General features: G+C 36.1%; 1 protein-coding gene across 1 annotated transcript in view; it reads left to right on the top strand.

Moving 5' to 3' along the window:
* GNAT3 (G protein subunit alpha transducin 3) overlaps positions 1–26,693 on the top strand; it is a 55,164-nt gene extending 28,471 nt beyond the window's left edge. Inside the window, exons 3-8 of the mRNA XM_044245901.1 lie at positions 996–1,137; positions 7,661–7,818; positions 12,811–12,939; positions 22,886–23,015; positions 23,228–23,381; positions 26,503–26,693. Coding sequence (XP_044101836.1) covers positions 996–1,137; positions 7,661–7,818; positions 12,811–12,939; positions 22,886–23,015; positions 23,228–23,381; positions 26,503–26,693 — 904 coding nt within the window. The remainder of the gene's footprint in view (positions 1–995; positions 1,138–7,660; positions 7,819–12,810; positions 12,940–22,885; positions 23,016–23,227; positions 23,382–26,502) is intronic.
* Positions 26,694–27,547: the final 854 nt, after the last annotated feature.

Below are 27,547 nucleotides of genomic sequence, written 5' to 3'. Positions count from 1 at the left end.
GCAATTACTGGCAAGCAAATATCAAAAACAGTCAATAATGGAAGGGCTACCTCTCCTTTGGCTGTAAAAATTCTTGTATTTAAAAGTTTTAATATCTTGGGGGGCATTTGTATTCTTTTCCCTATGCTAAAGCCTCTCTGTGAATAGTTGTAAAACACAAATACTTTGGAATATGACTTCCAAAATGATGCCTACAGATAGCACTTCAAAAACAACAACAAAAAGGAACAAGAACGTATTATACAATAAAGACACAATAAAAAAACTAGAATATGCAGAGATTTTAGCTTTTGAAGGTAAATCTATTTTAATCTATTATTCTAAAAGTATAAAACGCTGAGTTCTGATTGAGTGAGTGGAAGGAAAAGAGTTCAACCAAGTAACATAAGCCTTTCAACTTTGAGAACTAGTGGCATGTACACAGATGGAAAAGTAACAAGGGATTTAACAGCAGGTAACTACCTACATTAAAAAAAAAAGACAGAGAGAGAGATGCCTTTGTTAATGGTATAAATAGAAAGCAGGCAATTCTATTTTCCAGTGTGTCTTAGTGATAGGAAAAGAAATGAATGTTCTAGTAAATTACTGTGCTTCCTCTAGACATCAACATCATGTTACAAAGACTAGTTTCAGAACTCTGTATATTTCTTTGCCCTGCGAATCTGGAAATTTTCCTTTTGAAATAAATAAGCTTTCTAAGTAAAATTCCTCATGATTTACTCATTTTAAATACTGGTTTACCAGGGCAATTTCTAAGTCCTTTTTATATTTAGCATGAGGAGCCCAGAAAAAAAATATTGTTTTAAATCTCAAGGATAATAATAAAATCCAACGCCATAAAATTGTTCAGATTTAACATATACATATGGGTAATATTTTTTTTGTAGCAAATATATACTGTAATTTTATTCAAGCAAATTATTGTTGATGTGTTTTAATATTATTAAAAAAACCAATTGCTCAACTCACAAAAGCTTTTCATGTTTAAATTACAGGATCATCCATAAGAATGGTTACAGTGAGGAAGAATGCATGGAGTTCAAAGCAGTAATTTACAGTAATACACTGCAATCCATCCTAGCTATTGTGAAAGCCATGACTACCCTTGGGATTGATTATGTAAATCCCACAAGTGCAGTAAGTATACAAATAATGACAGTTGTAGTCCTACAATGGAGTTTGAGCCATAAAACAGTAGACCTAAATTTGTAGTACTAATCTACACCAAAAATTTAAGAACATAAAATATGAATTTTGGAAACTTTAATTCTGATTGGTGTAAGATTTTTTTCTTTAAATGAAACTTTCTGTGTGCCGTAATCTTATTTGGCATTAACTATTTTCCTAGGAATCAAACCTAATATCAAATAATATCAAATAATATACTGTATTAAAGAAAAATAATGATATTTACTAAATACAAAAGAGTTTATTCTATAAAATCAAACTGCAATAACTCCATTTTTATTTTCTTAGTTTAATTGTGAGTCATTTCATGGAGTGAACATTATAACATTATAGTGATAGTAATAACATAATTACTACTGTTCAACAATAACTATAAAGACAATGCTGGGCAGGGAAATGACTATTTTAGAGTGCTAATTTTTTTAAAAAGAATTCAAAATTGTGTGATTAAGATGTCTGCATAATACACTCAAGTAGTCAGAGTCATGTTTATAAGGTAGCTTCTAAACAGTTTCATTTCATTCTATTTTATATTTTGTAATAGTAATTCTATGTTAAAATACATTAAAAACCCACTTCGTTTCAAACCGTTTATGTGCAAATATACAGAACTATTTTAGTTGACAAATGGAACACAGAGCATTCTCCAAAGAACAATAGTTAACCACATGCAAAAAAGGAATAAGAGTGCATGATCAACAGGAAAACACTCATTTCCATTTGTTCTGTCCTGGAGCAGCTGGTTGCTTCCAGATGGTATCCACTGAGCTGCTCCCAGTGTAAACTTAGATACCCTGTCCGCTAACAGTAAGAAAGAGAGGAAGAACACGTTAATTATAGAGAAGAATATGACCTTTGTACTTTACTCTACCTACCCTTCCAGAAGTTTAGGGTTTGACTATGTAAATTACCACTGGGTGCCATTAGGATGAAAAGAAAAATACCTTTTCCATGCTGTTAATTAAAAAAAAAATTTTAATGGTCAACCCTCATCTTGTTCTGCCATTTTCCAACAAAGAGCACAGCAATTCTAAGTATGTCTTTAGGGCAGATGTTTTGTAAAGCACAGTCAGGAATTGGGTTAGGTTTCTCTTCCATTTTTAGTTTTCCCCAAACCTGGCTCCAGTAAGTCACTGCCTTCTTTAGGTTACAGTTCCCCTCTCACATGTAAGAGGGGAATTTGCCAGAACCCAACTCCAATATCCTTGTATTCTTTACCATTCCTAGACTTGGTGATCTCCTTTTTTATTTAAGCGTAGTTTGGTTATCCCTCTGACTTTGGCTGTTCCCAAGGATCTGAGACTTTAAATTGGCCCTTCAGAAGCAACCTGGTATAAGCCCCATATTTAAAGATGTGAAAAATAAAGGCCAAAGACTATTAGCAAGGTAGCCTGCGTTGCACAGCAAGTGTTTTGGGCAAAACCCACCTCTTCTGGCTTCCATTAGAGTGATTCTCCTGATGCAAGGATGTTTGAAAAAATACTTTTAACAATCCAAAATGTTTGCTAATCCTCCACTGGTTAACATCTTAATGATCTGGCACGCAGGCAGAGTGATAATAATACAGACTCTGTAGATTGCTGCCACTATGCTGAATGAAACTTTAAGTAAATGCAATTTATTAAACTGTACGTTAAATGGGAAAAACAGAGCAATTTATGCAGCACGGAAAGACTGATACAACTTCTCAGAAGGACCTATACCCTCAAGGGTCAAACATCAGCTGTCAGGTACTACATACCTCCCAATTTTGATTCCAGTTGTTGTAAATTATAGTAGTTTCAGTGACCTTCTTTAGTATTTGATTTTAAGGTTAATACACTCTTAACCCTGGCTTGAACTATAACCCTGCTAAACATCTATGTGTAGTGTGTGGCTTTCAGAGTTCTAGTCTATAGCTTTCAATTTAGCTATTTATACAATTTATGTATTTTTATATTACAGTCCTAAAGGAGAATGTCCATAAGCTTTATTGGTTACTGGTTCTGTAAATTTGGAAGAATTACTTAATCTCTCTACATTTGGGTCTCTTTATCCACAAAACGTTAGCGCTTTTTTCACTGAGGTTCAAGGACTATTACAGAAGCAAACAGAAATATAGGAAATCCACTTAAAAACAAAATACTTTAAGATCCTAGTAAATACTGAGTATTTATTTTCCAGTAATCACTCTAAGTGTAAGCTCATTAAAATTTATATATTAAAGTCTACACATCAAACATCATTTGAAAAAATTATATATTTTTTTAAGATTTGATTTATTTGAGAGAGAGACAGAATGAGAGAGAGAAAGAGAGGGAGAATACCAGGGAGGTAAGGGGCAGAGGGAGAAGCAGACTCCCCACTGACCAGAAGCCTAATGCAGCTCTGGATCCTGGGCTCCAGGATCATGACCTGACCTGAAGGCAGATGCTTAACCCACTGAGCCACCCAGGTGCCCCTGAAAAAATTATATTTCATTAAACTATGATTTATATGGCAGACACTTGACACGGGATGTACTGAGGAATCAGCAATGAATAAAACAGAAGAAGTATCTTCCCTCAAGAGAAGGAAATCTGTCACTGAACAAGTAATTACAAAGCATCATCTATTTCAAAAGAGCAGCACAGTTTGATGGAGAGCCAAATTCTCATTTATGAAAAGAATTACTTAAAAAGAAAGTCTGTCACTGGGGAGGGGACACAACTAGTACATTTAAGAAATGTGTCTGTAAGCTCTGTAACATGTCCACATGTGTAAGTGGTTGAAAATGTACATTTCAAGTCCAAACGAGATAATTTGATAAGAGATCGAAATCTCAGTAGTATTAGCATTACACTATGGTGTATAATGTGTATTAGGATATGGATGGGAACAAGGAGGTCAAATATTTACAAAGAGAAATACAGGTATGAAGGAGAGTGGCAAGTTAGGTGCCTGTGCTGAAAAAGTAATATTTTCGGGACACCTGCGTGGCTCAGTCATGGGCATCAAGTCCCCTTCAGGCTCCCTGCTCAGTGGGGAATCTACCTCTCCCTCTCCCCTTCCCCTGCCCCTTTTCTCTCTTGCTCACTCTCAAATAAATAAATAAAAGCTTCACAAAAGAAAGTAACATTTTCTGGTCATTTGGGAGGAACAGGGAAGTTTGGAGGAGATGATGGGAAAGTAAGAGGAAAACCAAGTTTTTATTGAATCACAGAATTCAATGCAAGGGTTCCAGAGGGAACTTATCTAAGATGAAAAGTTGGAAGAGGTCAGGAATGAAGTATATTTAAAGTCGACTGGATTTAATAATACAGAGATCACTGGGGTATCATGAGATGGGTTTTAGAAGAGTTGTGGATGCAGAATCCAATAAAGTATGTTGAGAAATGAGAAGAAACTATGGGAACAGAGTATAAAGACATTTTTAGCAGCTATAGCTGAGGAGTAGGAGAGAGAGAAAGCAAACTTATAGCTGAAAGAAGAATGAAGCTAACAGAACATGTTCTTGTTTTAGTTTAATACTTGACAGACTAATTTCATAAATACACAACTTGTAAAGGGGAAAGTTAAAGAAACTAGAGGCGGACATAATATAGGCATTTAGTAAATTTCAACTTATCCTCTCTGGATATTATTCTATCTTAGAGCATCTAAAACATCCACTACCAACTTTAAAAAACGTTGAAAGTTTTAACACTTTATCACATGATTTGAGTGTTGTTGTGACCATCCTTGAGACAGTGTTCTACAAAGTGAACCCTATAATATGAACCAATGAACACTGATTTCACAAGATGTTCTAGAATAAAAGGTCTGTGATCAAGTAAGTTTGAAAGCATATATTATAACAACTTCTTGGAAATTGGCAAATTGCAGGACTCAAAGTCCCTGAGAAAGTCCTGTAGTAACAAAACCGCGCATTTCTTAACCTGACATTTCCCAAGATTAAAGGTTGTGATATCCTTTTCCTTCCTTGATGTATTATTTCTGCAGTTTTTGGAAATAGGACTTAAAGGTTTAAAATGAGTTCCACAGGGTTCTAGGATCCCCACCACCTAATATTGATGAGGAAATCCTGGATAACTTGTAGAGAACATGTATTTTGCTTTCTATACAACACTGTTCCAGATCTACACAACCTTGAGAGCATGAACTATTCCAGAGCCACCATAATTCCCAGGCTTTCCTAAATATATCACAAGGAACAAAAATCTCTTCACAGTGCCACTCAAACTTCTTTGGAGCTATTTGAAAAATGTGAGAAGTTACTGGAGAACCTTTTAAGTTTCTTTAGAAACTGAGGTCTGAGCTAATCAGTGTGTTCACTTTGTTGACTCATTTCTTCTACAATATCTCTGAGACATACAATGTGTTAGGTTCTGCTCTCAGTCTTAAGGATGTAGAAATAAACAGAACAAAAAAAAATCACTGCCTTCATGTGCTTATAATCGAATTTAAAAGATACAAAATAAAGACATATGCACTACATAGGTAGTAGTAAGTGTCATGAAGAAAAATCAAGGAAGGCAGGGGGCTGGAGAGTAAGGAAAAAATGGAAGTAAGGGTGGCCCTGGAAGGAATTCTTGAGTGGGTGATATTTTGGGAGAAACCTAATGATGTTGGAAATGGGCCACAGGGAAGACATGGAGGAACAGCCATTTGAATGTTCTCAAATGGGGGCTTTGTGACTTGAAGGAACAGCAAGAAGTCTAATGCACCTTGAGGAAAGAGAGACAAATTGTGGGGGGAGGAAAAGATGGAAAGGGAGAGACTGAGACAGAGACTGAGAAAGAAAGCTGAAAAGGAATACATGGGTTAAAACATGTAGAACCTTGTGAGCCATGGCATGGGATTTTGAGTTTTGAGTGGGATGGGAAATTACTGGAGCTTTTAAAATATGAGTAAGATTATCAGTAGGAGTCAGTTTTCCATCATTTGGCTGTTTATATAGAAGACAACTTTTTGTAATACTGGTTAATTTTGGTATTATATACTTTAAAAATTCAAATGTGATTGGGGAGCCCAATTTCTTAAAATACATGAATTTTGATTCTTTAAATTACCATGTCAGTCCTTTAATAACTATAGAAGAACTTTATGAATTAACATACAGTATGTCCAGTAAGATATTATTTATGGTTAAAGAAACCCTGTATTGCCAGGATTCTCAGCTCAGGCTTCACATTTGAGTCACCGGAAGATTTTCAAAAATACCTTTGCAGAATCTGAACCCCAGAGGTTCTGCCTCATTTTGTTTCGGCTGAGGTCCTGGTATCAGTATTTTTTTAAAAAGTGCCCCACATGCTTGTAAGCCACAGCCTGGTTTGAAAACCCTCACCATTGACTTTACCTATGCAAGCAGTAAGCTAAAAAATAAAAGGTCCTAAAAGACAAAAACCAAGCTGATAGGATGACTGGCCCTTTGGGGGAAGTACTAGGACTGAAGTGGTGGTAGAAGAATGCTTTGACACTTACATGTTCAAGATGAGAATGTTTTCATAGTATCTATTCAAATAAAGTATAAACTGAAATTGGAAAAAAAAATTTAATATAAAGTGTATATTAGAAATTAGCTGGTCTGTAAAGGTATGCTAACATGGACAACCTAGTTCAAGCAGCTGTTTCATTGCATCCTTTATCCTAAATGGCACCCTAACAGTGAGAGGGGGCAAATGGGATAATCCCAGCTAAGCTGGCTGGGTCATTCTTGGCTGGATTTGCAGCCCTCTCTCACAACCAACTTATTGGGAAAAAGGACTTAAAAATGTACTGTGCCAGTATATGAAAATGCTGTCAATCCTCAGATTTGAGCCACTTATAATTTTTGGCTTAATAGTCATCAATCAATTTGGGTTAGCAATAAAATCTGAATGTGAAGACAGATGTAATAAGATCTTTAGTCTTAACAGAGCCTCTCTTTGACAATGAGACCACCTTTCCATTTTTAGTGCAAAGAACAGATTTTTAGTAAGATGGTGAAATAACCATTATTACTTCTTTAAAATAATAAATTGAATTGTATCAGAAAAGCAGCAAGTTCTCATTGGCTGTTCTTCACTGGGAGCCACCTGACACTGCACAAAATAGTTTGAGCTGGATTCTTCTTCTGATGCTCATTGTCTTTCTTGGTTTGACAACTTAACCTCCTACTTTTGGATTCATTTGTAAAAGACACTGCATTTTCTCCTTGCATTTTGATTGAGATCTCAATGGATTTGAAGTATTATTAATCCCTTTGACATCATATTCAGAAGTTAATGATATATACCAAAATATCCTCATTTCACCATATAATGTTACATAGCTTCTGCAATGGACAACTCTTTCACCCAGCCATTAGAAGGAAACTGACCTTAAGATACATTCAATAAATGGTCAACAAAATTATTACCTAAAAGAATAAGATAAAAATAATAAAACTGAAATGCTCTATTTAAAAAAAAAAAAGATATGTGATTCCAAATAACAATACATTTTTATCATTGTCACAAAAACATTGCTCTAGGAAGACCAGCAACAACTGTGTGAGATGGCCAACACTCTGCAAGATGGCGGCATGACACCTGAACTGGCTGAGGTAATAAAGCGACTCTGGAGGGACCCCGGAGTTCAGGCCTGCTTTGAAAGGGCATCTGAGTATCACCTCAATGACTCAGCAGCTTAGTAAGTGAATGCGATTGACAGCAATTACAGTTGAAACATTTTATGCTAAGAATTCTCAACATCAAAGATTATAAACTGTTTGTAATCACCATTGAGGAATGCAAAGAGCTTTATATTTTTTAGACTGAAAGAGTAATTGAAGAGAAATAAAGATCAAAGTGACATCATGAGATTTAAAAATCTAAGCAAAGGAGCATTTAAAATAACTGATTTTGAAACTATTTGCCCAAGACCCCTGTTTTGCAAACATTTTCTCCCAAATGAAAGAATTAATCACTGTGCACTGTGCTCAACATCAACACAGTCCGAGGACATGCATACTAAAGTTTCTGGCTATTCATTTATTTTCTGGTCCTAATACTGAAATCATCTTCTAAAATAAATTTATTAATGACACATTCTTTGGCTCCTTTGGTTCGATGATTAGCATACAGAATTATAGAAGAAAATAATGATTTCCAACACATTTGTGTATTGTGGGATTTTGTTTGAATCTCAAGAAAGATTATTCAATTTTCACAGCTAGTATCACCCAGCTGGCAATTACAAGCCACAAGGAAATTTGGAGGTTATGACAACATGTATAATTTCATTACCAAAATTATTTTAAATTTCTACTTTAGTAAGTAAATTTTAAGCTATGCTGTGGCTATATGCCTGCGTGTGTGCACATGTATACAAATATAATTTACTTATTCTATAATTCTGTCCATGCATACCATGTCTAAAAAGGTATAAATAAAGTCCTTTTGATGAACTCCCAATAGAACATGTTAGTAGTATCAAGTTCAAAGCCCTTGGAGGAAAGCCCTGTTCTTATCTCTTTGGTGGAGGAGAGAATGTCTATCATCATATGTTTACATAAACTCAAAAAACTGTTTTCTATGTCCAGGTACCTAGCCACATTTTAATACTAACAGAACTCTCTATAGTATAGAGAGCCTGGCTTTTCTATATAAATCATTGATTAGGGCAGTCACAATTAAGAAACTGAATTGTGGAATATTTTCCTAAAATGTTGCATAACAAAATTCTAGGGAAGAAGGGAGAGATTAAGGGTGTTGGTGTAAGTGCTGCCAAAGTGAGCACAAGACAGTGTTGGGGACCACAAATTCCTGTCCCCTCCAAGATCCTTCTAGCTGGCCCAAGAATCATATTGACATGAAACAGATTAACAGGAGAAAATCAAATGTAATAGGCATACATACAGGGAATCTACATGACCATGGAAATTTCAAAGTCAGGCGAATTGAGATATATATGTTATTCTGAACTAAAGAGAAGGGGGTAGTGGTCAGGGACTTGAGAGGAAAGGAATGTGTTTCACAGAGCGATAAGAGCAGATGTTCCGTAATCAGATGTTTGCCCTGCCATACAAATGGGTCACTCAGATAAAATGTAACTCTGCCAAATCAAGGGCAAAGACTCTCAATTTAGATTCTTCTACGTAGTTGAGGGAGGGGCAAAAGTTCTCTTAGGCTTGCAGGTCTCATGGCACCTTCAGCTCAAAATAATCTGCATGCCAAAGGGGTACCTTCTGGGGTTCACCGGGGCAGGGAGAGGGTGATGTCCTGAACCACTTCAATAGCTGTACTTAATAAATTTAATTTTGGATATTCATCAGCAATTAAGCATTATTTTTTCATTCAGATAGTCTAAGACATGTGTTTGCGATTATATATTATCATTATGCTTACCAAACACTTTGCTCTTTAACCGCAAAAAATTTACACATTTTAGGGGCGCCTGGGTGGCTCAGTGGGTTAAGCCGCTGCCTTCGGCTCAGGTCATGATCTCAGGGTCCTGGGATCGAGTCCCACATCGGGCTCTCTGCTCAGCAGGGAGCCTGCTTCCCTCTCTCTCTCTTTCTGCCTGCCTCTCCATCTACTTGTGATTTCTCTCTGACAAATAAATAAATAAAATCTTTAAAAAAAAAAATTACGCATTTTATTATTAAAGTGGGCAGATGAAATGACCTTTTCTAGTATATTCTAGTATTTCTAACCTTTAGTTTCAGTTTTTCTGACATACAAAATACATAATTTACCATGAAACTATCACATTATAGAATCGTATTAAAAGCAATTATCTGTTCAAGTTAAAGGCAATTACACATTTGTACCAATTTTGTGAATGTTGCCCATATTATAATGGTTTTAAATACCCTGACTGATGTACAGAGCAGTAGAACAAGAAATCTGATCCACCCCTCCACCTTCACTCCCACCTCCGCGTCTAAGAAAATTTTTATTAAAAAACCTCCAAATTTAAATATTAACATTTTCTGCCCTTAGAAGTCCTTAAAGGATTATGTAAAACACCAAGAAAAATAGTTGAATGGCCATTGCTTTCTTCCAAAAATTAACATTTTTTTTCCAATACTGCCTTATATTTACATTTTACAACTAAATATATTATCAGATAGGTACCAAACCCATTTCTATTTTGCATGTACTGTACAGGGCAATGGCCTCCTTCCCTCTCTCCCTTCCTCTCTTTCTCTTTCTCTTTTCCCTCTCTTTCCCTTTCCCTCATTTCCATTTTTTTCTGTTTTCAGTCAAAATAGGATGTTATTTTTTCAAACCTAGAGCTCCTTCAGGGCGCCTGAGTGGTGCAGTCCGTTGAGCTTCTGATTCTCTGTCTCGACTCAGGTCGGGATCTCAGAGTCAGGTCAAGATCTCAGGGTTGGGAGACCAGCCCAGGTCAGTCAGGCTCTGTGCTCAGAAGACTGCTTAAGACTCTCTCTCCCTCTGCCTCTCCCCCTCCCCCCGCCACTCCCCATCCCTTACCCTACCCCTACCCCACTCACGTGTGTGCCTGCACTGCTCTCTTGCTCGCTCTTTCTCTCTCTCTCTCAATTAAATAAATATTTAAAACAAACAAAGAACTTATCTCCCTTCAAATTTAAGCTCACAAAGAGGTGAGTCCTAATCAGAGCAGGGAATGCGATGCCCTTGACAAAACCCCACCAACCTGCCCCTATCAGTTCTAGCAAACTGAAAGGAAGAGGGAAGGACAGTGACAAACAGGGGAAAGATTCTTATTAATACTTCATGGTTTACTGATTGAGGCCATCTAGTGTGCTATTTAAATTCTGTCAGTGTTAAGATTTAGCAAAGATTTTACCAGAAAAAAAAAATACTGTTTTTGCATGATTAGAAAAAGATTTTTTTTTTAAGGTGATTTGAGCCATATGTATGTTGCTCTTCTGGTTTCAATTCTAGACCACAGGCCTGAGCACTCAAATCTTTTATTTATTAAAAGCAGTCATCTTAAATGCAAATTTGTCCCTCTGCTAATGCTTCTGCTTTGCTTGAAATCATTTGTACATGCAAATAAAAGTACATTAAATGTGTCTTTACCAAAGTATTCATTTAGCTATCATTAAAATGAGTTTAACTGCTATGTTGACATGTTTGCTTTGAAGCGACTAACACTTTGTATTAACTACGTGCAGACTTAGTTAATACGGAATTCACAAAGGATGGGGCTTCACAAAATAAAAAAGAGATAAACTGGAAAAATCTTCCAATACTTTCTTCTGATATATCTGTATCTTGATATGTCTCTTGCTTTTAAGAAAAATTCAGCTTTTTTGGAATAAAGCATGGTGAGAAATTTTCACATCACACATACATATGTTTCTGAACTGTGATTGCCCCTTTGTCATCCGGCCAAAACCCCTTTGGGGCATTCAGTCCGTTTGTTTCTGCTCAAAAGCAGAAAGATCCTCAGAGAATAAATTATCCACATTGCTGTTGAATTTACTTTTTTAAAAAATGATAACATAGTTGTGCTGTTTAAGGCATTGTGTGAGGTGCTAATGCATACCAACTCTTCAACTGAGTCCCTGAAAAATTCAACTTCTGAATAATGAGTAATATTTAGCTAGATTCTACCCCTCGAATTCTGTCTGGATGGATGTTCGCCCATCATGACCTTCCTGTTAAGCTGCATATGTAAACTTCGTTTAATAGAATGGCCAGTTTCGTCATAAAAACCTTACCAGACTTTGACTGTCTCTATTTAGCATATTCACAGAAATAGCCATATTGCTAAGCTACTAAAGCCCTGGTATTGAAAGTCTAGAATAGTGGTTGTCAACTGTTTTGAAAGCAATTAAATGCTTTTAAAGACATGATCTGGTTTCAAAAACAGAGCCAAAGAGCAATTCCTCCCCTCTCATCTAACAGACTCTAAGAAAGCACAGGATGTACTCAGACCTGTTCCTCCTTTTCAGTGCGCCTAGATTCTGTGGCCCAAAAAAGGACAGTATTAGGCTTGGGAGTGGTAGGATTTTTAAATATGTCCTCCAGGAAAGAGTAAAGCCACTGACACACCGGTGGAAGAAGGAGTGAATGCAATGTCTAAGCTCAGCCTTCTGTCCCTTGGGTGGGTCACCGATGTCATGAGTCAGTTCCACTATGAACCAGCAAGAAAATCAAAGGTGTTTTTGTTTTGTTTTGTTTTTTTGGTTTTTTTAATTGCACTAACTGCATATAATCATGGCACTTAAAACAAATGGTCCAGAGTCCTAAGCTAGACAATCTGTGGAGAACAACATTATTGCAACCAATTCCTGTCTTAAAATTCAAAGTACCTAAATTCAAACTATAGCATTTTTAAGATAATCTAGTGCCTAGCGTGACAAGATAGCATTTTGGGGGAGGCTGATAAAAACCTGAAAATAGAACTTTTCTCTGAAATATATCCATACATCGCCAGTTCTGTTACTAATACCTCATAAAACACAGGCTAAGGCAGTACTGGTCTAGCAGACTTTATAATTATAGAGACCTCCATGGGTCAGCTGTGCACCACTCTTAGCCCTGCCGCATCCGGCCACCAAGCTCTGATGAGCACAATTTTAAAAGCACCAGCCTGGAGCTTCATAATTTTAATGGACCCTGTAGTAAAATTTTATTGGTACCGAATCCTGGTCTCTTCAAACATAAATTTAAAAAATATATGCTATTTTTGTTGTTTTATTAGCTATCTTAATGACGTCGACAGAATCACAGCTCCTGGATATGTCCCGAATGAGCAAGATGTGCTACATTCTCGAGTCAAAACAACTGGAATCATTGAAACTCAATTCTCCTTTAAAGATTTGCATTTCAGGTATGCACTATGTCTTTTCTAACCATCTACAAAAGTAGTCAATATTTTTTCACAGAGAAAGGTCTAACCTGTTTCTGAGCTTGGGCTTAGGAAGAATGCTTGGGCATTCTTCCCAAGCTTTGTTCACTCTCAGTACCATTTTCTCTTACTGCTCTCCTATGGCCTTACACCCTATCCCCCATCCTAAGCCCCATATCCTCCTCAAAGAAAAATGCCTTGTCTTGACTAGGTGGGAGCTCGATTTCATTTTCCTCTTGAAACTGATATCCTGCTTTGAAAATGAGAGAGAGAGAGAGAGAGAAGGAGAGAAAGAAATTATATTTTAATAAAATTTAAGGAACAGGTGCCACAGATATGATGTCCTTTGCCCTCCAATCTCCCATTTGCCTGAAATATTCTTATTCATATCCTTAATTTAAAAAATGCAAATGACTGAGAGAAGTATTTGAATGTGATGCTATTTACTGAAGTAACTAGACATATTTTATAAGTATGGTTTGGGTATGAAAATGAGTCCACTAATTTTATTGCTGTCACATTACCAAGACCTTTCTAGAAATGCAAAACCACTCATTTACTATACCAAGAAATGGAAATCCAAACTGTATTATTATAAAATGTCATGAGACTTAAGTACCTCTCCCTGTGGATTGTGGATAAGATGGACTATTAAACATTAAAACCTGGCTCCAGATGTACCACTTAATAAAATGAAAAAAATAATTAAAAATGCAATAAACTCATTCATGTATGCAAATGGGGAATATTTTTTTAAAGTGGAAAAATGAAACAAAAGTGACATGGATTATCTGCATCCATTTGTGAAGCAAAACTTACTTCAGTGGGATAAAAGCTTTAAAAAAAAATTTTTTTTAAATTATTAACATTGCCGAATCAGACTATCTGCTTAGACTAGATGTTACATAGATAGCCAGGGTATTTTCAAGTTAATATCACAGAAAGCTCTTCAAAATTTACACCTGAATTTCAAGTCCACAAATAGTTAATTTTCTGACAGATGAGGCAAAGATCAAACCAGGATAAAGGAACTGCTAAGATTTGGATCAACATCTACTCCTGGCAAATGTAAGCAGTTTGTCTTCGGTCCTGTCATGGCCATCGTGCAATTCCTCTTTGGCAACAACCTTCTCCACACTCCTGGTTTTTGATCCAGTTTCTAAGGTTTTCCTATAGGAATCCAAGTCCAATTGCTTAGCTCCTCTGCCCCTCCTAAGCCTGCCAAAGCATTACACAAACTAATAGAATTTTCTGGAGTTTAAACAGGATCATGGACCAGTTATGAAAATTAATATCATGTACTGAATACCTAGAAGTTGACAACTCCAGTCAGCCTATGCAACACCAATTTGGTATCTTCTCAGAAATAGTCACTATCATAAATTATCTGCTGTATATATCTCTTCCTTGAACGTTCTAAACCTTAGGGCCTTTGCACTTGCTGTTCTTTTTGCCTAAAATGCTCTCTCTGATACTAGATCTCTGCAAAGACTGTCTCCTTCTTATCATTAAGTTCCAAAATGAGTTGCCATCTCCTCATGGAACCTTGATCATTCTGTCTACCATCCCTGTGTATACTTGTCACTATTATGCCTAATAGTGTCCTGGTAAGCCTATCAGTCGGCTCTCTGGGACAGGGGGAGAAGGAAGGCCTAACATGCAGTCCCTGAAGATCCCCTTGGTATAAAAATACTGTAACACAATGGCTAACTGCAACCTAGCAATGAGAAGTCACTAAATGTAATACTGGGAAGAAACACAAAGAGCTCTCACTTCTCATACCAATGTGAGGCAATGCCTTTACAAGATTGAAATATCATGCTATTTTGTTCCAAAAACAAAAACAAAACCCTTACTAATGTATGAAATTGACTTCTTTGTTTGTTTCTGTTTCTGTCTTAAATGCTCCGAGCTCCCGGAGGGTAGGAGCCATGTCTCTACAGTACCATCTCCTGTGATTATCATGGTGGCTAGCACAGAGTAGGCTTACAGTTGATTTTTGCCAGATGAATAAACATGCTAGGCCAAATACTGTATGGGCCCTAGTTGTACACATTCTTTGAAACACATTGAACCGAGCATTGCTGCTCTTATGTTGGACAAAGAGCCCCAAAATGGAGGCTCAAATGAGGTGAAAGATTTCCCCAAGATCATACATAGAGGCACTATGTAGGTTAGAACACATCTTTCTAACTTCCAAGACCACACTTCTTACACTGAGTATCTCTGTGGGCCACGAGGTAAACTGGCAGAAACCATTCTTTCTTCCATAGAATAAGTGTTCCTTCCAATGTTTTTGGTCCTTCGTAATTCCCTTGAGAGAGAAGAGGGAACAGGGAATAAAACAGTCTGTTGGGGAGCTGTCTAGGAGTTGGCAGGCTCTGGTACCTTTGGGTATCTGTGCTTCTGAAACCAAGGGACATGATGACTGCCAGTGAGCATCCCAAACCTCAGATAGTCGCGTTCATTTTCTGGAACATCTATTTCTCTCAGTACCAAATAATATTAATAAAATTTAAAAAAATTATATTCTGAGCGTAACAGCATTTGCATTAGTTTTTAAAAAAATAAAACCTTATTTTAAAGATATGTAACCTCATAATATGTCTCATCAGATTATACTTCTAAACCCCCATTGGTCCATCATCATTTTTCTGTCCTTCTGTGGTTTGTGAGGCACTGAGTCCTACAGGCAGGGGATTGCCTATGCTACTTTCATATCTCACTGGCCCTTACGAAGGAATAGGAAAGGTCTTCTAATTCACTATTGACAGCATCAAGGCTGAAATGGAAGGTATTTGGGAACTGGATTGTAAAGTCAAGTTAGGACTTCTTTTGCCATAACATTTTCTATGCTACCCAACGGTGACCTCTTTGCCATTCTTAAGACAGGTTTTTAACTCTTGGGGCACCTGGGTGGCTGAGTTGGTTAAGCATCTGCCTTTGGCTCAGGTCATGATCCTGGATCTCAGGATCTAGCCCCACATCAGGCTCCCTGCTCAGTGGGGAGCCTGCCCCTCCCTTTGCCCCATATTCCACTTGTGCTCTCTCTCTCATATAAATGAATAAAATCTTAAAAAAAAAAAAAAAAGATAGGTTTTTAGCTCTTTTGTTTGAATAGGTATTGTTTTTCCTCCTGCTCAAGAGGATTTGTTATTTAAAAGGCATCTTCTATAAGGAATGGAGAATATTAATTACTCACTCAAATGCAGAGATTTTCTCTAAACACAAGTATTTAAACAATGGAATTTGGAAAATATTTAAATTTTGCTACAAAATATAAAAAAGGCAACTCTTCTTTCTTAAGGAACTATTTAAAACCACTTACTTACATTTTTAAGTTCAGTCACAGCAACTGAGATTTATTAATCCCTTAATAAATTCCCACAGTTAAATCACTTTTTTTTTTGAAGGGCTAAATAGGATTATCTATAAGTGCACAGGATTTTGTAGTATAAAATTTGGTAGTATTTCAAAATAGAAAGTACAAAAATAAGATACCTTCCAACTTCATTTCAGTAAGTGCCTAAGATATTAAAATATATTGCATTAGCATTGATTTGTATTCACATAGCATACATCATCCTATGATTATTTAAAACTAAAGATTTAATTTGCATATTAAATTAGAGAACTCTAGAATTTTAAATAGGAACATCAAAATGAAAAATTCTCTCTGCCAATATACTATATCATCTTCCTGTATCACCTAATTTAATGGAAATTACCTTAGTGTTCTTATCAAACCAGAACTCCAACTGCCAAACATAAAAGAAATTATCTTCTTACATGTTAAAGTACTAGTAAATGGAAAATACAAGTGTGAGCTCTTTTATTTGTTATAAAATAATTCCTTAGGACAAAGAACTTAAAGATTTATAAGGCTTTATCAAACAATTATAGAAAAGTCACTTCCTAATTGTTCCACAATTAAACAAGAGAATTATAAAGACATAAAGCTATGAGGAAGTCAAAGAGAAGTCAGCAACTATTGTAATGTGAAGCTTTAGGTTTTGTAAATTCAACATAACTATTTCCAACAATGTTCGAGTAGATCTAATATAACATAAATTATAATTTTCTTGAATTTTAAATTGATCATGTGCATTGGTTTCCTTTATTGTGGGGGTATAAGTCAGCTTAGGAGTAAGTCTGATTGTCTACCCAGCTGCTAGACTGTTTGACATAAGACCATAAAACTCAACAACTTTCCCAATTGTTTAAAATTGACTACATAACTCAAATGCTGACTATAAAGCCATAAAACCCTGATACCTTGCCCTCTATTAATGCCATGGATAGTTTAACAAATAATCAATGTTCAGCTGTCACTTGAAGCCTTGCCTGTGGATTTTTAGCTGTCTGGTACAACTTGGGCATTTAAAAACTTTTTTTTTTTTCAAACAATTCTAACTGAACTATCAGACTTAATAAGGAAATATATATAACCAAACAAATAAGTAAAATAAAACTTCTTCACCCAAACGAGAATTGCACATTTCATTCAATATCATTAATGCGCTGGTTACTTTTACTACTCAAGGAATCAAGGGTATTCAATCTATATCACGCATATGTTTACTTCATTAATTGTCCCTGTAGATCTGACCAATCCAAATGTCACTTAGTGAAAAAGCATGTTTTTCTCTGATTTCTCCATTTGTTTTTCACAAATTGGTCATGATGGAATATACATGTATTCATTTTCATGTATATTCATATACATTCTTACATATATTTTTTAGATCAGAGAACATCGATTCAATGAAATATGTTAGAAAAGACTTCTACTTTGGAAATCTCTAAAATGTTTCTAGGTTTTAATACTTTATACCTCTAAAATAAACCCAAAATTAAAATTTAGAGGAAGAGGTCAAAGTGAAGAGGGATGTGTGAAAAGAAATTACTACAATAGCAGCAAAACAACACGTAACTTCTTAGAGCTAACATAATATCCAGTAGACTGAGTATAAGAGCAGAACTTATACAATAAGGTGTTGGTCTGATTTGCTAATGGACATTTCAATTCTGTTATGGCGAATAGCATTAGAGCAATGTTCTATGCTCCCTGGGCCTTTGTCTCTAACTTCAACCTGAGCACACGCACATAGATACACATCACTGTTTATTAAGTGAGTCATAAAATGAGAAGGTAACTAACATGCTATCTAAGACTTTGAAAAGCCATTTTATCAATATGACAAGACCCTCAGAGAACAAATCTTTGTCTTTCCTTCCTCAGGAGAAAGCTATGCCTATTGAAACATGTTTACTGAAGGCTGCATGATAAATTAAAAGAACAGTGGGCTAAGGGTTATATTACACATTGTGCCCCTCACTTAATGTATATATTTATCTGAAGAGGAGAATAGATACCCTTACGCAAGGATGTTAATGTCAACAGTAGGCTGTGAAGAAGCTGAATGATCAGAGAAAGCCAGGAGAGAGCCAGCGAGATTGCTAGGCTTGCTCTGAATTTCATCTCAAAGATTTTCCAAACATTCTCTTTCTTGGGAAAGCCGTTTGAGATTACATTGTAGAAAAGAAAAACATGGAAACCACATGAAGTTTCTGTTTTTCCCTTTTCCTGGTGAGTTTAAATTCCCCTCAGAGTTCATAAATTGGTAATACCCATATCTTGATAATTATTATTGTTTTCATTGCAAGGGACTCCCTGCAATTTTTTTTTCTGATTTAAAACTATTGACATGAGCACAATAAGATTATCTTCTTTGAGATAAAAATTTGATCACTGTGCCAGGAATATGAGAAAGGAATATTCTCCTAATAGAACATCTTCAGATTTATAAATTTTGAATATAATCTAATTGAAAATATAAAAGTAATTAAAAAAAGAAATCATCAGATGGATGGAAATAGCTTACTTAGTAAGCCATAAGAGCAGAGGAAAAGAGGCTCAAAAAGAAAAGCTAGTTAGACAAGCCCAAGTCCTATCTATCCCATGGAGAAAACTTAACCAAGGTGTCCTGGAGTTTGGTTCCTATAGCAATAGCATTTCTACTGTGGAAATTGAATTTTGAGTTCTCTTAGCACTCATTCTATTCATCCAGCAACTTGTGTCCTCATTTGTGATTAGTTAGTTCTCCATTGTGGGATGCCCACGATGGAAGCAGACCTTGAAGAGAGGACTAGGATGAAAGAGGAAACAAGAATTAAGGAGATACTTACATGTTCAAATCTAGTGGGTGGAGATACAATGGGTGGTTTTAGTTCAAAAGCTTACCAGGAGTTTAAACCAAAGGATGCATATTCAATCTTCAACACACCAAAATCTACAAGTTAATATATCTTTGTTTGATCACAGTATCACATTCCTTTGCCAACAAATGATCCATCATATATCTGTCTATGACCAAATGGGGAATATACACAACACCTAGAATTCTGACAGTCTATACTATCACCATTAAAATCATGGAATACCTGGGAAGGGGAGTTTTACATTTTTGCCCAGTTTGACAACACATAGAACTACTGTCTGAACTAGAAGAAGGACAGACTCTACAGCAAAGGTAATTCCAGCCCACTGATGAGAGTTTAAGAGTTTTCAAGCTAACTGTGGACACTAGGTATTAACTGAGGACCTCTGGCCCAAGTAAATGAAGTTATACTTGATGAGCTCATAACAAAGCTTCATGATCATACCCACAGCACCTATCATGCCTCTTGGTACATAACAGCCTCCACAATTATTACTTGAATTAATACACCTTGGGCAAGTGGCTTTATTAAAAACAAAAATCACAATTGTACTTGCCTTATGAGTTTATAGTTTAAAATTTGAGTCGATTGTTGTAGCTTACTCACATGCTTGGCAAATAAACTTTCACTGGGTGTGTTAAATTAAGATTAAGACATTATAATTGGTGGGAACTCATGGAGTTAATAAAAGTCATAATCTAAACTATTTCCATTTGGACTACATTTTATAATTTCAACCAAGCTATAGATAAAATGATTTTTCAAAGTCTGAAAAAAATACTAAAAATAAAATACTATAAAATACTAAGATTACTTTTATAGAGCAACGAAATATTTGACTAAAATTTAAAGGTTTGACTGCATATTAATTATCTTTGTTTCCATAAGAGTCTTAACTCATTTTCAAAAATTAAATGGTTTATATATAATATAACCTTAAGTTCAAAATTATACATAATATAACCTTAAATGCAAAATTCTGTCTTCTTCCTTCATTTATATTAGAAGTCTGAAACTGCAAAGGATTTGGCATTAGCAGTACCTATAATAGTGTTTGTTGATACTGGATTTAAATTTCCAAAGCACCTAACTACTGAACTCTTCAACATTATCTTGAGTATTGTTAGCATTTCCTTTTTCAATTTTGCATCGGGGTGCATGTGTGTGTGTGTGTGTGTGTGTGTGTGTGTATGTATGTGTATACACATACAAATTTGAGGAATTCAGTTCTATATGTCTGTTCTCTACGTGGTTCACACATCAAATAGAAAGTAGTAGAATGGACTCTACGATGTATTCTACTTTTGATTATCTTCACCAAGTCAACTAATTGGAATTTATTATCCCAGGTACAGTTAATGCCTTTGAAATCTCTGTACAGCCTGGATGTTTCTCGGTAATTAACATGTTGTGGTTAAACTATTATGAAAGCCCCATAATTTCTTTTTCTGCTTCTAGTCTCTTATCAAATCTATCTCTGGACTCTGATCAAAGTGACCTAACATAACAACAAGCAAATAAACAATGTTAATTCTCTGCCCCCAAATCTCCCATAATTCCCCCACTGATGGCTATATAAATGTCATCTTCTCGTGTAATACAAAAGATTTAGTTAATCTATTTCAGAGCTAACATGCCAGGTTTCCTCCCACCTACTCAAATCCTTTGCTCTTGCTGTTTCTTCTGCTGTCTCTCCCTGAAACGTTTTCCTAGACATTCACTTGGCTCAGTCCCTCAACTCCTTAAGCTTTTAATTAGCAGCTTCCAGTTAGTTTAGTTCAAATTATGACCCATCCCTACACTCCTTGCATGTCTCTATCCTAAGTCTGTTCACAAACACCACACAACAAGCCCCATCACCAACACTGCCACCACGTAGACTAGAAGCTTCTTGAGGTTGAATCTCTAATGCTTGGCATGATCAACAAATATTCTTTGAATAAATGAATAATTAGGCCATTTATCGCAATGGTTTTACTTAAGTTTTCATATTCCTGAAAATATACATTATGTGCTTACCCCAGACATGCCATGTTCTTCATTTCTTGATGACTGGCTCATGAACTTGATACCTTCTGCCCCCCCCACCGTCCCAACCCCATCCTATTAACACCGTCCTATAAAGCAATCCTTTCTCAGAAAGAAAGTGATGTGAGAGAAAGTAAATGGAGATGGGGAGAGACACAATTCACATAGGTTCAAGGCACCTTCCTTGTGGACACTGTGACAGACGCTGACTGTAAGACCTGCGAGGTGAGAATGAGGCAGGGTCATGTCATGAAGAAAGGAGTCGTGTCACCTGGGAAGGAGACACGTTGTGCCAAAGTCCTGAAGCTGCAAAAAGTTAGGATTAAGAGCTTGAAGAGTAGCCTTATGATCAGATTATATGAAAGAGGAAAGTAGTATGAACTAAAGTGGGAAAAGAAGCAGGAACCAAAATTGCCAGAGCCTCAAGGGTCATTTGATGGCTGACAAGCCCAAGGAAAGTCACAGAACTCGGGCCGTGGCTGTGCTGAGAAATGTCGGTGGCTTGTACAAGAGAAGGGGCCTTAGAGAGAAGTGCATGAATTGGGAACTGCATTTTGCATGGGTATTATGTGGAGGGTAAGGAAAGTGAGGGAAGGGAAAGGAAGGTGTTAAGAATACTCCTAGTTTCTTTACTGAGTTCCTAGGTCCATGAGGGTGACTTTAATCAAAATACTAACACTTTTACAATATACTAACACATTTTCAAAACCTCTTCTGAGTCAGTTCTAAGATGACTCAGGCTGACTTATGTATTCCTCTGAGCTCACATTTTACCTTGTGGATTACTCTATTTATTATATAGTACCAAACATCTGGGTGGGTCAGTCAGTGAAGTGTCCGACAGATGATTTCAGCTGGGGTTATGAACTCAGGGTCATGGGATCAAACCCCTGTTGGGCTCTATGCTTGGCAAGGAGTCTGCTTGAGATTGCCTCTCCCTCTGCCCCTCCCCTCAGTTTCTCTCTCTCAAATAAATATAATCTTTTAAGATAAAAGATTATTTATCATATAATCCTATAACATATTGGATTTCTCTCTCCAAGACAGCAGGCTCTTTGAAGGTAGTGACCATATCTTTTCATCTTTCTGTTGATAGGGCTAACACAGAGCCCCACACAGAAAATGAAAACATAATTGAATGAATGAATGAATGTAGGAAGAACTAAGAGAAGAAGCAAGAATCAGAGTATCAGAACTATGTTAGCTTCCAATCTTTTTGTAGGTTCTGTTCATTTAAGACTATTCATAGACTTTTTTTTAATTTTAGTTCTGGTACAATTAATATGCAGTGTTCTATTAGTTTTAGGTGTAAAACATAGTGACACAACACGTCCACACTATTAATAGACTTTGGCCAAAAATCTCTCGAGTCTAGTAAATTTCTTACTAAAACTATCAATTGCTAAAAATTGCCCAGTCCCTCAAAGTCAGTATGTGATTTTTCTCTAGCTTGCATGAATACCAAAAAAGAAAAAAGAAAAAAAAAAAAAGACGAACTCTTTTTCTGTAGTCCTTGAGCTGTAAATTGGCCAAATAAAATATTTTATAATAAATAAAAATCAGAAGATTATCTTTTGAAGATTTAAGAGTGTTCATTTATAGTTCTAAAAGTTAACATTAATGTAACTTTTGGTGGGTATTTCTAAGACTTGTTATCCTGTTTTCATTTTTTTTAAAGAATGTTTGATGTAGGAGGACAGAGATCTGAGAGAAAGAAATGGATTCACTGCTTTGAAGGCGTTACATGTATTATATTTTGTGCTGCGCTCAGTGCCTACGACATGGTCCTAGTGGAAGACGGGGAAGTGGTGAGTCCCAAAGGAAAATAAAGCCAGGGTAAAACAAACAAACAAACAAACAAACCCCAAGCATATGTGCTTCTCAACATTACTACCATATTGCCCAACCAGGGGAAGATCTTCCAAACATAGATGTTACTCCTCAAGTCTTGTTTTTTAATGCCCGATGTTAATATTTTGCAAATAATAATGCTACACATTCTCACCTTTATACCTAACAGAACAGAATGCATGAAAGCCTTCACCTGTTCAACAGTATCTGTAATCACAAGTACTTTGCAACCACCTCCATTGTCCTGTTTCTCAATAAAAAAGATCTCTTTCAGGAAAAAGTAACCAAAGTGCATCTTAGTATCTGCTTTCCAGAATACACTGGTAAGATACTTTAATTCCATATAAATTCTTATATACACCTATATTTTCCTATCTTCATCTTGAAAGGTAACATTTATCAAGTTGAGGCTTATGATAATTGCTTGAGTCACGTGTATGATCCAAACTGGAAGAAATCTTACAGTGAAATAGGAAACCCTCTCAACACTGTTGGCATTAAAGCAAAGCTCTAAGGAATAAATGGGAGATTAGGTGAGCCAGCGCTGCTGCTCTATGTATTAAACACTGCAAACTATATTAACTTAAACATCATAAATAATATATTTCAAACTGGCATTTTTTTTTTAAGATTTATTTTATTCGAGAGAGAGAGAAAGAGTACAGTGCTGGAGAGGCGGAGTCTTAAGCGGACTCTGCACTGAGTGGAAAGCCTGACACGAGGCATCGTCTCAAGACTCTGAGATCATGACCTGAGCTGAAACCAAGAGTCAGACACCCAGCTGACTGTGTCCCCAGATGCCCCCACCAAACTGGCATTTTTTTACGTACTTCCTAATGAAACTTTAAAAATGCAGTTGTTTTTCAAAGTCTGAATTAAGTTTCCTGAGGGACGGTCTCAATGATTTTTAAGAATAGTGACATTTGTCTACGGCCATACCACCCTGAACGCGCCCGATCTCGTCTGATCTCAGAAGAATAGTGACATTTTCTCTTTCCAGTTTTCATTTGCCAGTTTTCCTAGGACCTAGAATTTTAGTGCTAATCCTGTTAATGACTATAAATATCAGGTTCTGTCAGTAGTTTGTTTTTTTTTTTTTCCTTCAGAGATCGATTTTTTTTGTTTTTTTGTTTTTTTTGGTATATAGTTACATCTCTGTTAATGAAATTATGTGTAAGATGGAAATACTTATGTTTAAATGACAAATAGGGTGCCTGGGTGGCTCATTTGGTTAAGTGTCTGCCTTTGGCTCAGGTTATGATCTCTGGGTCCTGGAATGGAGCCCCACGTCAGCTCCTAGCTCAGTGGGGAGCCTGCTTCTCCCTCTCCCACTGCCCCTCCCCCCACTCATGTGCATGCTCACTCTCTCAAATAAATAAAATCTTCTAAAAAAATAAAAATAAATTTTAAAAAACACAAATAGAAGCTAATTCTACTACTTTGCTTTATGGGTAGCCCAGATGTTTCTAGAAGCATGGCAGTCTGTCATAGTAGCTATTTATGCTAATCTAAAACTAGTGCTTCTATCTTCCTTCTAGCTTTGTAAATATTAATTATATGCTAACACATTTATCATGTGATTAATATAATCATGATTCCATTTTGAATAATACAAGCTACATATAGACTCAGTAAAGCTCTGTATGTTTTCTTTTAACTAATAGGCTTATTTCTTAGAGCAGTTTTTGGTTTTCAGGACAAATGAATGGAAAATGAGAGTTCTATTCCCTCTCTAGTCAGCTTCCCATTTCTCTTATCATTAACATTTTACATTGAGGTGGTGTATTTCTTACAATTGACTAACAGTTATTGATACATTATAACTAAAGTCCATAGTTTATTAAGGGCACTCTGTGTCATGCAATCCTGTGTGCTTTGCAAATTCATGTCATGTCCCCATCATTACAGTAACATATAGCCTCACTGCCATAAAAATCAACTGTGTTCCACTACAAATCAGTGCTTTACCCCTCCCCTCCAAATTGTGGCAACCTCTGATCATTTTATTCCATCTATAGTTGTACTCTTTCCAGAATGTCATAGAGATATAATCGTACAATATATGGCATTTTCTGACAGACTCTTTTCATTATAAAATGCTATATGCATTTAAATTTCCTCCATGTCTTTTCATGGGTTGATAGTCCATTTCTATTTACTATTGAATAATATTTCATTCCATAAACCAGTTTTTTCACTCTTTCATCTATTGAAAGACAGCTCAGTTACTTCCAATTTTTGACAATTATGAATAAAGCTGCTATAAATATTCATGTTCAAGATTCCATGTGCCTGTATGTTTTTGTGTAGATATCTAGAAGCACATGTGCTAGAGTGTATGGTAAGACTCTGTTTGGCTTTGTAAGAAACTGCCCAACTACCTTCCAAAGTGGCTGTACCATTTGGAGTTCCTGTGGCTCCACATCTTTGGCAGCATTTGGTGTTCTGTTAATGTTTTGGATTTTAGCCACTCTACATGGTTTTAAAGACGGTCCCTCATGGAATTTTTCTCCTAGTTACAATGAAGTGAGGAACAATAATCTTATCTCCATGGAAAATCTTCAAGCTGCTGCCCTCTCCTATGTTAGGTTCCCTCAAAGTATATTCTGTTATAAAACCATCAACACAAGTCATTTTTAGCTGCCTTGTGTTTCTTAGCATTTGTATTTTATTTCTTCCTTTCCCAGTTGATCCATTGTGAGTCTGGCTATAATGGTAACCATTCCCAACTGTCCCCCTCCCCCACCCCTTTCCCATCAACTCTCCATCTAGCTCTACTAAAGCATCAGTCAGGAGCAGCTCTCTCTAGTTCTACACATGCCATCTCAACTCCTCTGTTCAGTCAGCAACATAGTCCATAATCTGACCTATACCATCCATTCTACTTGATCTGCTGTAATTCTTCTGCAAAAATCTGTCCTTTCCATCCAACTCGACACTCCAAGGTCCACATTTGATCCTGAACCTTACCCTCAAGTCTAGTGACACAGACCATTCTCACTCCCACTTTTTGGCATTCAGTCAAACTACTTCCTTCTCTCTTCTAGCTACCCCTCAAGATCCAGCTCAAACACCACCTCGTTCCATCCATCTACAATTTCTATTCTTTTAGTTCATATGAAAACTCACACACCCCCATGCACACAGATACATGCACGGCCTTTGTCATATATATAGACTTCATTGCTCATTTATGTATATATGTTAGTATTTTTATTGTATTTTAATCAAGTAAAGCCCCCACTGAGACAAGCATAGTTCCCAGCACAAATTTAATGTCGCATAAATCCTGGATAACTGATCATTGCTTTCTTGACTTTTTTTTAACACTGAGTATATCAAAAGCAGCACACAAAGTAAAATCCTAAAACTTAATGACATTTCTAATTTTATTGCTTTTAAAATGCAATTAACATTTCTTTCTTTTCTTTTTTTTTTAATAAGGACCAAATACATTTGAAGATGCAGGGAACTACATCAAAAACCAGTTTCTAGACCTGAATTTAAAGAAAGAAGATAAGGAAATTTATTCTCACATGACCTGTGCTACAGATACCCAAAATGTCAAGTTCGTGTTTGATGCAGTTACAGATATAATAATCAAAGAGAATCTAAAAGACTGTGGGCTTTTCTAATCAATCTGTTTTTTTCTTCCACTCTTGCTCATGTACACTTTTCAAGATACAAAAGGAAAGGTGCTGTGTGATGTGTTTAGTTTTAACAGATTAGTGTTCTAAAGCAAAAACCTTTCATACAAAAAAATTACATATTCTCAGCTATATCTGGGTAGGTTTCAGTTTCTCTGGGACACTGATTTTCATGTCCTCGGATCTGAAAATGTACACTTTGGTAATGCTGTAGCAGTACATATCAATGACAGTGAGTTTCTTGGTGAAAATTTTTATACTGCAATCCATTTCTAATCATAGCACAATGACAAATGCAAGGTATTCTGTATTATTTCATTGGCCACATTTTGAGAGGCATTTATTTTCACTGATATGTAACTGTGCCTGTACTATAAAGACTATTCATTATTGGTCAATTCCTCCTAATAAGTAAGTTGCTAATGAAACGTTCACTACACATGTACTTGTTGATGGGAAATTCCATATGCAAAAGAAACACATGCAATTTTATTTGCTACATTTTTCTGAGAGAAAAAGTCATTCATGCTGAATTTACCCTTAGAATTGGAGATCTTAACAATCTACCTTTTTATATACCAGCCTAGTGGAAAATGGGACCGTGTGCGAACAACAATCCCACATCTTACTCCACAGTGACATGGAACATTACTACAACTGATGGTTGAGGGACAACTACTTTAGACTGCAAGAGAGAAAAATAACTCGGTTTCTTGGCATTTAGTACGTTTTGGTTTTGTGAATAAGAAGTAGGAAGTTAAGAGTAATTAGGAGATTTTGTAGGAAAGAAACATTGAGCTTCTATGTTAGTACTGTATGGTCCATTCTAAATGTCTGACTGC

The sequence above is a fragment of the Neovison vison genome, chromosome 4 (assembly GCF_020171115.1).
Source record: "Neovison vison isolate M4711 chromosome 4, ASM_NN_V1, whole genome shotgun sequence".
NCBI classification, from domain to species: Eukaryota; Metazoa; Chordata; class Mammalia; order Carnivora; family Mustelidae; genus Neogale; species Neogale vison.
Note: the sequence above shows the minus strand (reverse complement) of the source record. Positions and strands in the feature narration are given on the sequence as shown.